Source organism: Sinocyclocheilus anshuiensis, unplaced genomic scaffold (genome assembly GCF_001515605.1).
Source record: "Sinocyclocheilus anshuiensis isolate Anshui unplaced genomic scaffold, SAMN03320099.WGS_v1.1 scaffold1361, whole genome shotgun sequence".
NCBI lineage: Eukaryota > Metazoa > Chordata > Actinopteri > Cypriniformes > Cyprinidae > Sinocyclocheilus > Sinocyclocheilus anshuiensis.
The window spans coordinates 139,331-156,314 of record NW_015549631.1 but is presented as its reverse complement, the minus strand read 5'-3'; the positions used below and the strand labels follow the sequence as shown (position 1 = coordinate 156,314).

The window sequence follows — 16,984 nt, the reverse complement described above, 5'->3', positions numbered from 1 at the left end:
CAAATATATTGTATGTATTCAATTTCAGTTTGTTTGTTGGTATTTTCCTGTTGTAGGTTAAATGATTGTGACTTAACAGACAGAAGCTGTTTAGCTCTGGCTCCAGTTCTTGTATCAGACTCCAATCTGAAAGAGCTCAACATGAACAATAATAACCTACAGGATTCAGGAGTGAAGAAACTCTGCATTGGACTGAAAAGTATAAATTGTAAATTAGAGATACTGAGGTATGTTGTAAGACCACAGACAAAAAGTGAGATTTGTTTGACATATTCTTTACCAGATGTGTTAATATAATGTATTAACATACTGTCAATTAAGTTAATGTAAAGTCTAATAACTAATGCTCCTGTGAAAGTCATGTAGAGCAGTGTTTCCCAACCCTGTTCCTGGAGATAGATAACAGGGGAGTGTCTCAACAAAATCTTAACACAAGTGGTCGCAAAAAAATTATTTGAAAATAATGCCAGTTGGTAACATAGGTCATATTAGTATGTGTTAATTGTGGTACAGACTGAACAACTTTTTTGGGGGGCCCTTCAGGAGCATGTATTGTACATTTTCTACATTTTAGAATCTATACATATTGACAAGCTGTTTATTTTCAGGCTCAGTAAGTGTGATCTAACAGTGAAAAGCTGTTCAGCTCTGGCTTCAGTTCTCCGTTTGGACTCCAGCAGTCTGAAAGATCTTGACCTGAGCAATAATAATCTGCAGGATTCAGGAGTGAAGCTGCTCTCTGATGGCCTGAAAGAGAACTGTAAACTGGAGAAGCTCAGGTGAGTTGATGAGTAACATATTGAAGGTCTCTAGGATTTTTGTTTTGCTTATATTCAGCCGGGCTGTACAGTGTGACATATATGTTGCACATACTAAGAAAAAAACAGTCTGTGTGGTGAATAAATTTACCACAGTAACATGTGTGCGATACAGTTTTGCAATGTGTGTGAGTCCGTTTACAAACCTGTTGTCCAACACAGAATATTTAATGACGTGGTTTCACTCCAAATTCGCTTCATAACATTAGTCAAGTTTTTTAAATTACTTTTTGTGTTTATGAGGTATCAGAGAATGAGGTAGAAAACATGATTTTATGGTATTCTATGCAGTGATAAAGGCTATGTTGATTAGCATTGCATTATAAATATACTTGATTCTTATAAAATAACCAAGATGGATGGACGAACATGGATAAACCATATATTGTTGCAATTGTAAGTTTATTTTCTTCATTTGTAATCAGTTAAAAGTCTCTATCTGCGTTTTATTCAGCTGCAGCGAGAGCTGAATGCCCTAGTCAATATTAGGTTCCTCTTCAGGAACTCGAGCTGCTTCGGAAAACGCTAGGGGAACGCCTTCTGTGACCACGCTCTGAATCACATGTGAAATCAGTCCAATAGCTGAGCGGGACGTCACGGGCGGGTGACGTCATGACCAGGTCACCATGTGTTGGTGCGCACCGACAACACAGCGGTGGTCTCTTACATCAACCACAAGGGAGTTCTGCGTTCATGCCCTTTGTACAAACTGGCGCACCAGATACTTGTGTGGTCCCAGGGCAAACTCTTCTCGCTGAGAGCAGTTCACATTCCTGGGCATCTCAATATGGGAGCAGACATCCTGTCGAGGCAGGGGCCATGCTTCACCCCGAGGTGGTGAAGCAGATATGGAGAGTGTTTGGCCAGGCTCAGGTGGACCTGTTGCGACTCATATGATACCTCACTGTCCCCTCTGGTTCTCTCTGACTCATCAAGCTCCACTGGGTCTGGATGCTATGGTACAGACGTGGCTGAGGCTTCGTCTGTACGCCTTTCCTCCGATTTTTCTGCTCCCGGGAGTTCTGGAGAGAGTCCGCCGGGACAGGACCCGTCTGTTGTTAGTATCCCCTTTCTGGCCGGGCCGAGTTGGGTCTCGGGCCTGATTTCGCTCCTCGACGGCGCTCTATGGGAGATTCCCGCCAGGAGAGATCTCCTCTCACAGGCGGAGGGCACGCCCCCGCCCGGAGCTGTGGGAGCTGTGGGTGTGGCCTCTGAGGAGGCACAACTCATAACTTCCGGTCTCTCAACCGAGGTTGTTGAGACTATCCTCCATCCAGAGCTCCCTCTATGAGGAAACTGTATTTCTGCGGAGACCGCCAGCCCGACCCAGCTAACTGCCCGATTGGTACAGTTCTGGAATTCTGGCAGGCCTGTTTATCCGCAGGGTTGACCCACTCCACCCTAGAGGTCTTCGTGGCGGCCATTGCGGCCTACCACGCCCCTCTCGGTGGCCATTCAGTGGGAAGACACCCTCTTATTACACCTTTCCTCTGCGGTGCGCTGAGGCCGAGGCCTCCGGCCAGGGAAGCTTATGCTAAGTGGTGGATCAGGATGCTATTCCATAGCCTCGAGTCCTCTGATCTCCCCTCTCCTTTGGGGGTCAAGATTCACTCCTCCAGAAGTTGGCCTTCGGGACGGCGGCACAGAAGGCGTTCCCCTAGCGTTTTCCGACACAGCGTCTCGTTCCCTCGAGGAACCAGGATTACATACGTAACCTGAGAGGTTTTCCTGCAACATCATAAGTTAAAGGTGCAGTGTGTAAATTTTAGCGGCATCTTGCGGTGAGGTTGCGAATTGCAACCAACGGCTCAGTCCCCCGCTCACCCCTCCCTTTAGAGAAACTACGGTGGCCGATACAGGACTAAGATGTCGTAGTCTGAGACAGCCGAGAGTAGCCAGCAATGTGGTTTCTTTACAAAGGTAAATCAAGGAATTATATTTACTTAATTATTCAATAAAATGATATGTTATTGCGAATATTATTGTTACTTGTTCATCATTGTGTCAGTGATTTATTCGCAAGAACATCATAGTGACGAAACGCGCTCAGTTTGTCCTTTAAGGGCTACTGTACAAACATGGTTGCGACTTTCATGTAAGGGGACCCGCGGTGTATGTAGATATAAATTGCTCATTCTAAGTTAATAAAAACAAAACAGTTAATTGTGTAAGGTCTTTATACACATCTGAAAACATAGTTATGCATATTATATTGCATTTCTGTCAATAGATCCTCCTAAATATTACACACTGCACCTTTAAATTACTTCTGTGAGTCTCACTTGTGGAGTTTGTGCGTAAGGGTGCCCTCTGGCTTCTAGTATGAATAAAACAGACATTACATTACACATATTTACTCACTAATACTCATAACACCCTGTTTTGGGTAAAAATATGAAAAATATAACTTCTCTCTAAAGAAATTTGAAATAAATATGTTAATCCATACATCTTTCTCCAGTGTAGGGAAGTGTATAGGAGTTATTTTTCCTCTCAGGGGATGCACAGGAATTCCTGACAAAAATTAAATTACTGTCACAGATTTTTTTTTTTTAACTTAATCATTTAAAATTTTATAACAAAGCCTTAGACTTTTCTAATTATTTATAGTTATAGAACCCCTGCATGTGACAGGTCACCCTGCAGTTTTCTGTGAAATCTAAGGATGCTAATAATTATATAACCTTACATTGATATAGGAAAACAGTTTGCCCAAATTGTGCTGTCCGATAAACTAGCACAACAAACCTGCTGTTATTTAATATATAAATATTTTGCAAATGTGTTTCTTGTTAAATTTGGATTTTGTGTGCCATGTATGGAACAATAATTTCACATGCCCATTTAAATGATAAACTGCGCTTCTTGTGGTTGTTTTCAGAGATGGTAACAAATGTTTTATTCTTGTGCTGTAATTGTGTGGCCTGTGCTACAAAACTTTCATCCTCTGCAGCACCAGTGCTATGAAAAGTGAACATACAGCCCTATTCAGTCATGAGTTTCTGTTTGAAAATATATATATATATATTTTATTTATTTAATTGATTTATTTTTATAATTGATTATTTAGCCGAATGTTGTATTTTAATACCTGTTCTAGACTCTCTGAGTGTAATGTAACAGAAGAAGGTTATAAAGCTCTGGCTTCAGCTCTGAGATCAAACCCTTCACACCTGATAGAGCTGGATCTCACAGGAAATGATCCTGGAGCATCAGGAGTGAAGCAGCTCAGTGATTTACTACAGGATCCAAACTATCAACTGAAGACACTGAGGTGAGACATGAAGCAATAATGCAAAGTAATTGATGCAGGCAAGTTATTTGTAAAAATATTTAATTAATACAGTTTCTTAAAGTAAATTCAAGTTTATCTTTAAAATGTAATGAATCCTGCTTCATCATTCTTCTCCAGGTTTTTGAGTCCTGCTGCAGATGAAGCCTGTCAGTATGTGACTGGAATTGTGGGTAAAAACCCGTTACTGCTGAGAGAGCTGAATCTGAGTGAACATGAACTAGGAGACACACGAGTGAATCAGATCTCTGCTCTACTTCAGGATAAACACTGTAAACTTAAAACACTTCAGTGAGTATTTTTTAATTTATTATGGTACATTTAAAGTATCTTAAATATATCATTATAATGAATACTCCTCAGTGATCACTGAATGTTGGCATCAAGTTCTTTGTGTTTGTAAATTCTCTCCTGTTCATACTGCAGGATTCAGGAGTGAAGAAACTCCAGAATGGACTAGAAAATATTAACTGCACACTGGAAAAACTTGGGTATGTAAATTAAATGAAAATATTTTAATCGCAAAACATTATCTTTGGTTCAAATTTAAAATGACTCTAGTAGACCTAATAGAAAGGTAAGATTCTTCTTATGTCAGCACTTATGAATATTTTTTTCTTCACTAACCTGAAGAGGTGCAAAAAAAGTTCTAAACTTGGCTTTTTAACAAAGCAATATGTATTTTAACAGTATTTTTAATAATAAAAATAATGTTTTTCAATAATATTTATTATATAAAAGTATTATTATTATTATTATTGTTACACACCTCTTTTCTGTAGACTTTCAAATTGCAGTATTACTGAAGAAGGTTATCTAGCTCTGGCTTCAGCTCTGAGATCAAACCCTTCACACCTGATAGAGCTGGATCTCACAGGAAATGATCCTGGACAATCAGGAGTGAAGCAGCTCAATGATTTACTACAGGATCCAAACTATCAACTGAAGACACTGAGGTGAGTGATATTAAAATAATGAAGTCCAATAATTTTGAAACTTTAGCTGAAAGATTATTAAAGTATTAGATCACTTCCAGAATAAAAATTTCCTGATAATATACTCACCCCTTGTCATCCAAGATATTCATATCTTTCTTTCTTCAGTTGCAAAGAAATTAAGTTTTTTGAGGAAAACATTCCAGGATTTTTCTCCATTTAGTGGACTTAAATGGTTCCCAATGATTTGAACTTTCAAATTGCAGTATCAGTGCAGCTTCAAAGGTCTCTAAGTGATCCCATCCGAGGAATAAGGGTCTTACTTAGCAAAACGATCGGTCATTTTCATAAAAAGATTAATATTTATATACTTTTTAACCACAAATGCTCATCTTGCACTAGCTCTGCGATGCGCATGCGCGTCGTCATATATTGCGTAATCACGTTGGAAAAGTCACGTGTGGTTAGTTCTTCGTCTGTGTACTTCGGTTCAGAAAGGTAGAGTAGGGTAATAAACTCCATCTCATTTTTTCCTCCAACTTCAAAATCGTCTGATATCGTTATTTTACCTTATTTTGTAAAGGGCGTCTGACTTTCTTTGCACGCTCGCGCATGTCACGCGTGCGTGATTATGTAATGTGTGAGGTTGAGCTAGTGCAAGATGAGCATTTGTGGTTAAAAAATTATATAAATTCGTTTTTTTTTTTTTCTTAAAATTATGATTGTTTTGCTAGATAAGACCCTTATTCCTCAGCTGGAATTGTATAGAGCCCTTTGAAACTGCATTGAAACTGCAGTTTGGAAGTTCAAACCATTGGGAACCATAAAAGTCCACTATGTGGAGAAAAATCCTGGAATATTTTCTTTCAAAAACCTTAATTTCTTTGCGACTGAAGTCAGAAAGACATGAACATTGTAGATGGCACGGGGGAGAGTAAATTATCAGGACATTTTTATTGTGGAAGTGAACTAATCCTTTAAACCATGAAAAAGTTATTTTTAAAAGCTTTCAAATTATTAAAGGCTCTGTCACAAGCATTTGAAAACAAGTCATAATATGGCAGGTAATGTCGATGTACTTCTCCTGTCTGCAGGTTTTTGGGTCCTGCTGCAGATGAAGCCTGTCAGTATGTGACTGGAATTGTGGGTAAAAACCCGTTAATGCTGAGAGAGCTGAATCTGAGTGAACATGAACTAGGAGACACACAAGTGAATCAGATCTCTGCTCTACTGCAGGATAAACACTGTAAACTCAAGACACTGACGTGAGTATTGTTAATTTATTATTACAAATTTAAAGTATCTTAAAGAAATCAGATGACTAAAACAAAATAATTCTCAGTACTCACTGAATGTTGGCATCAAGTACTTTGTGTTTGTAAATTCTCTCTCTCATGTTTAATATTTTAGTCTGCGTAAGTGTGGTCTAACAGAGAAAAGCTGTTCAGCTCTTGCTACAGTCCTGAGATCAAACTCCAGTCTGAAAGATCTTGACATGAGTAACAATAATCTGCAGGATTCAGGAGTGAAGAAACTTGGATTAGAAAATACAAACTGCACACTGGAGAAACTCAGGTGAGTGATTTAAATCATAGTGTTAAACCATATTTAATGCTAAAAAAACGAAAGAAATGGCAAATATTTTTCTTCTTTAGCAGTAATGTTTTATGTTTTTTTGTTGTTGTTGTTGTTTGTTTGTTTGTTTTGAATCTAACGTTTTATTCACCTTCTTTGCCTTACCTTTTTTTTTTTTTTTACAATTTAAAATTATTTCTCAACACAATGTTAAGTTTTTACGTGTTTCAATTGTATTATGTAAGATATTTTATTTTGAACTTTTCTGTAGACTCTCTAACTGCAGTATCACAGAAGAAGGTTATAAAGCTCTGGCTTCAGCTCTGAGATCAAACCCTTCACACCTGATAGAGCTGGATCTCACAGGAAATTATCCTGGACCATCAGGAGTGAAGCAGCTCAATGATTTACTACAGGATGGACATTATCAATTGAAGACTATCAGGTGATTAAAACGTCACATTTTTTGAACTTATTGAAAGACATGAAGTCCACTGTATGAAGCTAGGTAAAGGGCTCAAATGGTCTACTGTGGAACTGCAATGACAGGAAGAGGAATTTACAGACTCTCAATACTAAGAATTTCAACACAATCATACCACTGAATTTCATTTCCAATACAAGTGTCATGACAAAATAATAATTGCTTCAATAATTTGAAAATAAGTACATCCTACTGTAGAAATGCACAATACATAAAATTAAGATGAAATTATATTAAAAAAACATAATAAGAATATAATAATAATAATTAATAAAAATATAATTCCTTTAGGTTTCTGAAAAGTGCTGCTGCACTCGAAGCGTGTAAGTATCTCACTAAAGTTCTGGGTAAAAGTCCATTATTACTGAAAGAACTGGATCTGAGTGACGATAAATTAGGAGAGCTGGATGGAGAGAAACTCTCTGCTCTTTTGATGGACTCTCATAGTAAAGTGGAGAAAATGAAGTGAGTGAACATGATTTTATACATTATATCTTCTGTTTATTCAGTGTAAAAAACTGTTGGCCACATGTGTGAGCAGATATGAAGAGCTGTTGATCTGTTGTGTGTTGAATATGTGCTGAATAATAAATAATGCTCATTTTGTGTTCAGGCTGAATAATTGTAAGCGGACAAAGAAAAGCTGTTCAGTTCTAGCTACTGTTCTCTTCTCAAAAACCATCCTGAAAGAGATGAACCTGAACAACAGCCGTCTGCTGGACTCAGGAGTCAAAGAGATCTGTGAGGGACTGAAGAATCCTGTGTGTGAGCTGAAGATACTCAAGTGAGTACATTTCACCAGCAGCTACACTCAACTCCAGCAATCACTGGAATACTATATATTCATTCAGTCTGCTCAAAAATACTTTGCATTGTGATTATGTCTTTAACTCTAGTGTGATTTAGTCCATTTATGATTCAGACTATTGTGCAGTTATTAATTTGATCCACAGTGTTCATTTAATTAACGTTTTTATTTTCTGTAGACTCTCTAACTGCAGTATCACAGAAGAAGGATATAAAGCTCTGGCTTCAGCTCTGAGATTAAACCCTTCACACCTGATAGAGCTGGATCTCACAGGAAATGATCCTGGACAATCAGGAGTGAAGCAGCTCAATGATTTACTACAGGATCCAAACTGTCAGCTGAAGACACTGAGGTGAGTGTTCTTGATATAATAAAGTGTAATAGAACTAACAGAACTAAAACTAGTAGTAATGTCAGTTGTCAAGATGATTAGTAATTGATTTTCAATAAAATTAGCTATTATTTGACAGCTTAATTGTTTATGCCACTAATGTTAAAAATAGAAAAATAAAGAAAAATAGAAATTTGCAGCAACATAGTATGCATGGGAACAAGATGGATGTTGCGGCGCAGTTCTTTATTTTCCCCCTGATCTTGCGCACTATGAGATCCATGTTGTCCCCAGACACTTAAAGATGCACAGAGAGCACCCACCTCGAGTGATGCCAACTTAGCAATTTTGTTGGTCGATTTTGCAACTTTTCAGATGATCCTAGCAACTTTTTTTTTCCAAAAAGCACTAGCAACAAATTTAGCAGCTTTTGAAAAGTTGCTATATCAAATTCTATAATGCATGCATTGTCACCCTAAATGGCATGATTTTCACTCCAATTTTCTCTGTCACACACTCAGTCACAAGACATGGACACGTTCTGACTGAAAGAGTGCATTGTGTGTGAAATCATCTGCGGTGGCAGCTCAGCTGACTTCAACTGCAATAACATGCGTTCGAGACAAACTTATTTTGAAATCACTTATGCTTGTTACTCATTCGTTTTCTGTTTCTAAAGAAATCGAAGACTGCAATGTGAGGCTTATCATTTAAAATATAATTTTTATCATTAAAACTGGTTTTGTCAAAATGTTGATCATACGAAAACCTTTGAAATGATTACTGGCCCTTTCACATACTTTCACAAAAGTCATTATATGGCAGGTAATGTCAATGTACTTCTCCTGTCTGCAGGTTGTTGGGTCCTGCTGCAGAAGAAGCCTGTCAGTATGTGACTGGAATTGTGGGTAAAAACCCGTTACTCCTGAGAGAGCTGAATCTAAGTGAACGCAAACTAGGAGACTCGAATGTTAATCGACTCGCTGCTCTACTGCAGGATGAACACTGTAAACTCAATACACTGATGTGAGTATTTTGTTTATTATGGCATATTTAAGCGGCCATACTGGGACGTTTTGGCTTCACTTCACTATAGTGGAAGGAAGTGTAGACACGTCATCCATCTTTTTTTTTTTTCACAGTTTATAGGTGCATCCCAATTTGCATACTTGTGTACTATTCCACTACTCATGTTAACTCTAATGAAATGAAATAATGTGTAATGTTGGATGCTTCATGCACTCAACCATCGCAGCTTTAATTATGTAGTGGAGGTGGAGGGGCAGCAGACTCCAATGATGATAAAATACCCTTATACTATAATTCATACACTACACGGTTGAGTGGATAGTGCATAACTATGGATTACTTTGGTTAACTTTGGTTACTTTGGAAATGCAATAGGTTACAGATTACAAGTTATCTTGTTTAAAATGTAGGAAGTAGGGTAATTATTTCAATTACTTTATTAATATAACTGATTAAGTTTGGTTACTTTTAGATTACTTTTTTATATTTCTAATGAATGTTTTCAATTGTTAACTGTGAAAGTGATCCAAACTATATTGTTCATCTATATCTTTATTATTATAGTTGTGGTATGGTTCTTTTAAATTTAAAATTATATTTTGAACTTCATCTTTATGCATATAGTTATCGTTCTTGTTGTGAATGGGCCTTAATGTTTCTGCCAGATATGAAGTATATGTTTTTCTTCTCTGATCAATAGAGAAAAATAAATAAAATGTATTTAAAGTTTTTTGGAATAAAATTATCTTCTGTGTAATGAATTTGATAACTATTTAAAAGACTTTCAGACTGCAGTATCACTGAAGAAGGTTATAAAGCTCTGGCTTCAGCTCTGAGATCAAACCCTTCACACCTGATAGAGCTGGATCTCACAGGAAATGATCCTGGACAATCAGGAGTGAAGCAGCTCAGTGATTTACTTCAGGATCCAAACTATCAACTGAAGACACTGAGGTGAGTGATTTTAGTGTGTTTTAAGCAATATTTTCTATACTTTCTAAGTTTAATAGTTGCAAACTGAATTGAATCCTGCATCATCTTCTCCTTTACAGGTTTTTGGGTCCTGCTGCAGATGAAGCCTGTCAGTATGTGACAGGAATTGTGGGTAAAAACCCGTTACTTTTGAGAGAACTGAATCTGAGTGAACGTGAACTAGGAGACTCAAACATGAAGCGGCTCGCTGCTCTACTGCAGGATAAACACTGTACACTCAACACACTGACGTGAGTATTTTACATGCTCTGAAATGTTAAATTGCTTTTAATAGTAATGTTACAGTAGTTGATAATACTATTTTCTCTTTTGCCTGATTTAGAGACACAATAAAATTATGTATTAAAGGGGTCATATGATGCAATTTCAAGTTGTCCTTTCTCTTTGGAGTGTTACAAGCTGATTGTGCATAGATAAGATTTGAGAGAGGCGGGGCATATAGGACCTACAATAATGTACAGTATTTGAAAAATAATGTGTTTTTTGAACATTAAAGCATGTCAACATATTCTGTTACACCAAATACACAAAATAATGATCTTTAAAAAAACATCATATGACCCCTTTAAAATTTGATTGCTTTCTACCCAGAGCTCTGTGGAAAACTGTGGATCAAACTTTTTAGTTGGCCAAACAAATCAATAATGTATTTTCAGTCAAGTCAACAATTATTTCAGCTACTGTAGAGGGAGCTGAAATATTTTTTTTATTTTTCAATAATATAATAATTCTAAATAATAATAATTCTACAGTTTGTAGAATTACAGTAGAATATTCTGAAAAATACATTTTATGATGCTGAATTCTGAGCTGCATTTACTTACAAAGTGCTTTTCAAATGGCAAACTACTGTCATGAGACCCAAACTTTTAACTTTATTGGGTCATCATAGATGTGATTCATTGTCTTTTCTCTTTCTGTCTTCAGTCTGTGTGGATGCAGTATTACAGAGAAACAGTGTCTCATCCTGACTTCAGCTCTGAAAACAAACCCATCACACCTGAGAGAACTGGACCTGAGTGAGAATAAACTACAAAACAGGAGTGAAGATCTTATGTGACGTACTGAAGGATTCAGACTGTAAACTGGAGAGATTGAGGTCAGGAACATTCATGAGTTCACATATTTGTGAAAAGGTCTTCACATTATTTGTGCGTTTTTGTGATATGGTGAAATAAAAATGATCTCTCTTCTTTTGTCTATTTTTGTTATGAAGTTAGCTTCTGTCTTATTTTCTGCTCTCTTTCTCAATGTAGGTTAAGATACTGTGATATGACAGATGAAGGTTGTTCTGCTGTAACTTCAGCTTTGCAACCAAACCCATCAAACCTGAGAGAGCTGGACCTCAGTGGAAATCAACTAGGAGTTGAAAACCTTGGTGTTCTGCTGAAGAACCCAGAATTCAAACCGGAAATACTAGCGTTAGTACCAGTTTACTGTTTAGGTGTATTTTAAGACAACACGACTTACATCATTTATAGCACTGCACATTCTGGAATTTCCTCAATGATCATACTTTATATTAGGTGTTTAACACTCCTAGGCCTTTTTCAATATATGTTTCTTTTGAATATATGTTGAATAAAAACTATGTATCCTCCAAAATGTTGAACAAACAAAAACAGAAATGGTGAGACCATAAAATATCAGGAGTGTAAAACATTCTCACTCAACCCCACACACTCCTACACAGACAGAGAGAAAATAAAATGAATGGCAATCTCTGACTGTTAGCGTTACTGCAAAACTTATACTGCAAAAAATGTTATCAAAAAATAGAGGTATAATATCTGAATATCCAAAGTATAACGTCTAAGCATAAAATCAAAAAATTTTACACATCAAATTAGACTGTGAATTAAACTAAAAGTCTGTAGCTCTTCAATAAGATCATTTCACTTTTTCTTTTTATCTTCAGTCTGTGTGGATGCAGTATTACAGAGAAACAGTGTCTCAGTCTAAGTTCAGCTCTGCGTTCAAACCTTTCACACCTGCGAGAACTGGACCTCAGTGAAAATGAACTAAAAAACACAGGAGTGAATCACTTATGTGACGTACTGAAGGATTCACACTGTAAACTGGAGAGATTGAGGTGAGGAACATTTACATGCATGAAAGAAACAATTGTTTTTGTGTTTGACTAAGACAGAATGAAAAATGTTTGTTCTTTGATCATATTTCTCCCAATGTAGGTTAGGATGCTGTGATGTGACAGATGAAGGTTGTTCTGCTGTGACTTCAGCCCTGAAATCAAACCCATCACACCTGAGAGAACTGAACCTCAGTGGAAATCAACTAGGAGATTCTGGAGTGAAACACCTCTGTGATCTACTCAGGAACCCACAATGCAAGCTGGAGAAACTAGAGTTAGTAACATTATACTGTACAGCAGTTACAGCATGATGAAAGTTTATTATGCTGTTAGCTGATGGTTTGATGATTCAGTGTGTGTGTCAGTAGCAAGAACTTTAAACTCTGAAACTTTGTGACAAAAATTTGTTTAAAATTGTTTCATATGCTAAAATGGGACAAATCTTTACTGTGAAATGAGAAAGAAGTGGCAATAGACTAAAACAGTCTAACATGAATGACATTAGATTATTTTGGCAGAGTTACATGGTTTTCCAGCACTAATAGAACTTTTGACTGCATCTACTTTTATTAAAGGGGTCATATGATGCGATTTCAATTTTTCCTTTCTCTTTGGAGTGTTACAAGCTCTTGGTGCATAAAGAAGATCTGTAAAGTTGCAAAGACTAAAGTCTCAAATCCAAAGAGATATTCTTTATAAAAGTTAAGAGTCAGACACTCCTACCTAAAACAGCTCATTCTAACACGCCCCCACATATCTACGTCACTATGTGGGAAGATTTGCATAACCCCGCCCAAATGTTCATGCAAAGAAAGAAGGCGTAACTTTTTTTCTCGCCGTAGTATTGTTGTTGCCGCCGCCATGTCGTGAAGGCGCTGTGTGTTTCGTTGTGAAAGCGAAACTACTTTGTTTGGCCTTCAAAAAAAGATGACGATATCTGCTTCGTCATGCCTAGAGCTGATCCGTGCTGGTCGCTGAGGAAATACTACAACTTTCCGCTGTGGATTGCCGGATCAGCTTTCACCGTGGATGAAGCGGAGTCCAGCCCGGGGTCGTCACATGTGGTTGCCGCAAGCCCTCCGGACGCTCCTTCGTCGAATCCGCCAGCCGCGCCAATCTCAAGCCCGCCGCCTCTGCTCACTCTAGCCCCCCGCCGCCGCTCACTCTAGGCCAGCTTTTCAGACCGATGAGCTTTGTAAAAATCGACGCATTTCAGAAAGGCGGGGCATAGAGGAGAAACAATAATGTACAGTATGTGGAAAATAATGTCTTTTTTGAACCTTAAACCGCATAAACACATTTCATTACACCAAATACACAAAATAATGTTATTTTTAGCCTCATCATATGACCCCTTTAAGCAAAATTTGTATTTAGTGATGGTAAACTACACTCAACCAAATTTGATTCATGTACCAAATTTCCTTGTAAATTTTTTTATTGTTATATAGTTGATCCTGTATCTTAATTTACATGAATAATGTAGTTGTTGTTTTTTTGTCTAAGTGAAGATGGTTCCAGAGATGCTAGTATCATCAAATTCAACTTATCCTGTATTGGCTTATGATTATACAATTACGTTTTTCAGATTGTTGCTGTTGTATCAGTGACTGTATGGCATTTATCCATTATGTATTTAACTCACACATGAACTGAACATTGATGTGATTCATTGCTTTTTCTCTTCCTGTCTTCAGTCTGTGTGGATGCAGTATTACAGAGAAACAGTGTCTCATCCTGATTCTAGGTCTGTGTTCAAACCCATCACACCTAAGAGAGCTGGACCTCAGTGAGAATCAAATGAAAAACACAGGAGTGAATCACTTGTGTGACATACTGAAGGATTCACACTGTAAACTGGAGAGACTGAGGTTAATAACATTCACATACAAGAATCAAAATGCTCAAAATCACTTCAACAGGTTTAACCTGACGTTTTAAGGCCCTGATATACTTGAAGTAAAACTTAAGAACATATGGATATGACGTAATTTCAGATGAGTTTGTTGAATTCACCTTACTCTGTTTTCCATGAAGATGATATACCATTATGGAATAAGAGGTTTGTTTTTCTCATTTCCCCTGTTTTAGGTTAAGATACTGTGATATAACAGATGAAGGTTGTTCTGCTCTGACTTCAGCTCTGAAATCAAACCCATCACACCTGAGAGAACTGGATCTTAGTGGGAATAAAGTAAAAAACAAAGGAGTGAAGCACTTATGTGATGTACTGAAGAATTTAGACTGTAAACTGGAGAGATTGAGGTAAGAAGCTTTTGTTCATTAGAGGTGCTCCTGGAGGCCAACATTTTGCAGAGTTTAGCTCCAACCTGCTCCAACACACCTGCCTGCTGTAATCTTGAAGATATTTGATTATCTGCTTCTGGTGTGTTTAATTAGAGTTGAAACCAAAATGTCCAACTAAAGGACATAGTGGCCCTCCAGGAGCAGGATTGGACAAACCTGATCTACAAGAATCAAAATACTTAGTTATGTAAACCGTTTAAACCAAAACACCTTACACTCAATATCACTTAAATATTTCACTTTTTATTTCAGGATGCATATTGATGTTTTTTTTTCTTCTTCATGACATGAATTTTGAGGACATAAAATTCTCTTTTTTTAATTCAGTGATGAGATGGTCATTTGGTCCTTGAATGACATGATGTTCATTTTTTTAAAGGGACAAGTAACATTTCAAGGAATGAAAATGGCAAACAATCATATTTTTGGCAGAATGTAATAGAAAACTAGAACTAAGTCCCGTTAAGGTGTTTCAGAGAGAAATCATTATTTTAAAAGCAGTACAAGTCATTAGTCTGTAAATGGTTTTGTTGTGATAATTTGTCTTGAAATCCAAAAAGCCAAAATCTCCCCCCAAAAAGATACAATTTTTTAGACCAGGTTACTTATTATTGTAGTGAAATCTTGAGACACTCAGCAGATTAGATTCCCATTTAAATAATTGATTTCACTTCTGAAATTTTGTTGAACAAAGGTAAATATAATTGCAGTTGATTTAAAACTCTGGGTTAAAGTGAAAGTCTCTTCCTCTGTCTTTTTCTAGCCTAAATGACTGTGGCATTACGGATGTTGCTTGTTTGGCTCAGCCTTTGGCTAAGACGAAAGCTTTGCATTTTTTAAAAGAACTTGATCTGAAAAAGAATAAAATAGGAAACTCAAGGAAGCAGCTCAGTAAAGCGCTTAAAGACTCCAGCTGTAACCTGAGGCGAGTAAACATCTTTTGTCATGTCATATTAACATGATAACTAATAAGATTACAGACGTTTAATATTAGTGTGATCTGTTACACTTCTTGTTATTCAAAAAAAGTAATTGAAATTCTGTAATATTCAACTTATTACAGCCAACACTGGTTATTTTCTCTTTTGATTTCTCTTTAACAGCCTAGACAGTGAACAGCACCTGTTCAGAGCTGGTCTAAATCATGTTGGTGGATGGTTTTACATTGTGAAATCAACAGGACTGGACCAGACACCATCGGATGAGGGACCACAAAAATGAAAATATGTATTTGTATGGCTTTTAGAATGGGAACAACAATTCATAAATATAAACTATTCAAAACCAACAGCTAAACCTACAGCATTTAACAAATGCAAAATTTATTGTTGTAGATTTAATGTGTTGCTATTTACATAATTCCTAATGCATAAAGGTGGAACAAATTACAAATGAAATATAGCAGCATTAGAGCAAAGAGAAATAGAACAAAAGGGCTGAAATATATCTAAGCCAGATATAAAATGAAAGATGATAGTAGGCGTTATTGTTATTATTATTATCGCGTACTTGTGGTGTTTGGCCAATCACAATGCACTGGGTCAGCTGGCCAATCAGAGCAGACTGCGCTTGTCAAAGGAGGGGGCTTTGTTGAAAACGACGTGTTTGAGAGAGGCGGGGCATAGAGGACTTACAATAATGTACAGTATTTGAAAAATAATGTGTTTTTTGAACATTAAAGCATGTCAACATATTCTGTTACACCAAATACACAAAATAATGATCTTTAAAACAGCATCATATGACCCCTTTAAATACATGTTTTTATTAATTAGTTCATTCTTGACAGCGTATTGTTTTATTGAGTGCTTTTGCATTTTAATGGTGTATTTTGTGCTTGTTTTATTAAGCTGTAAAGATCTACATGTCTGTTTTATTAATGTCAGGGTGCCCATGCTTCTTTTAAGTACTTGAATTTCAGACACACGGATTCAAGGACTGGAAAATGGGAAAACAAAGTAGGTCCTACTAAATTTTGTTAGAGAAACATGGTGCTATTACAGAAATTTACCTTTATGTACTGCCAAAGCCAGAATGAAAGCACTACTTCAAGTAAATTTGGAAAAGTAGCATGAGCGGATCAAATATAGCCTTTTGTGATCCACAATATAGCCTATTAGACAATCATCAGCTCTTGGTGAGTTTTCATTAGCGCTTGATCATACGTGAGTGTTGAGTGTCACAGATATTGTTTTTAAGAGTATGAAGATGTTTTAAGAGACTTTGTCACTCTTAAAATTCTGAGAGATGTCTTTTAATTATGGTCATTTGCAGGGATATATACATATAAGCTCGATACCATAGAGCCTCGCCCCCCCCC

The 16,984-nt window shown here is 36.9% G+C and overlaps 1 protein-coding gene across 1 annotated transcript in view; it reads left to right on the top strand.

The window, feature by feature from the left end:
- Positions 1–16,984, top strand: part of LOC107659620 (protein NLRC5-like) — a 106,291-nt gene that overhangs the window by 5,877 nt on the left and 83,430 nt on the right. The window contains 17 exon segments of the mRNA XM_016448639.1: positions 57–227; positions 609–779; positions 4,893–5,066; positions 6,140–6,310; positions 6,456–6,620; positions 6,892–7,065; positions 7,396–7,569; positions 7,718–7,888; positions 10,053–10,226; positions 10,325–10,495; positions 11,193–11,297; positions 11,299–11,364; positions 11,522–11,686; positions 12,184–12,357; positions 12,458–12,631; positions 14,055–14,228; positions 14,449–14,622. Of these exon segments, the coding sequence (XP_016304125.1) occupies positions 57–227; positions 609–779; positions 4,893–5,066; positions 6,140–6,310; positions 6,456–6,620; positions 6,892–7,065; positions 7,396–7,569; positions 7,718–7,888; positions 10,053–10,226; positions 10,325–10,495; positions 11,193–11,297; positions 11,299–11,364; positions 11,522–11,686; positions 12,184–12,357; positions 12,458–12,631; positions 14,055–14,228; positions 14,449–14,622 (2,748 nt within the window).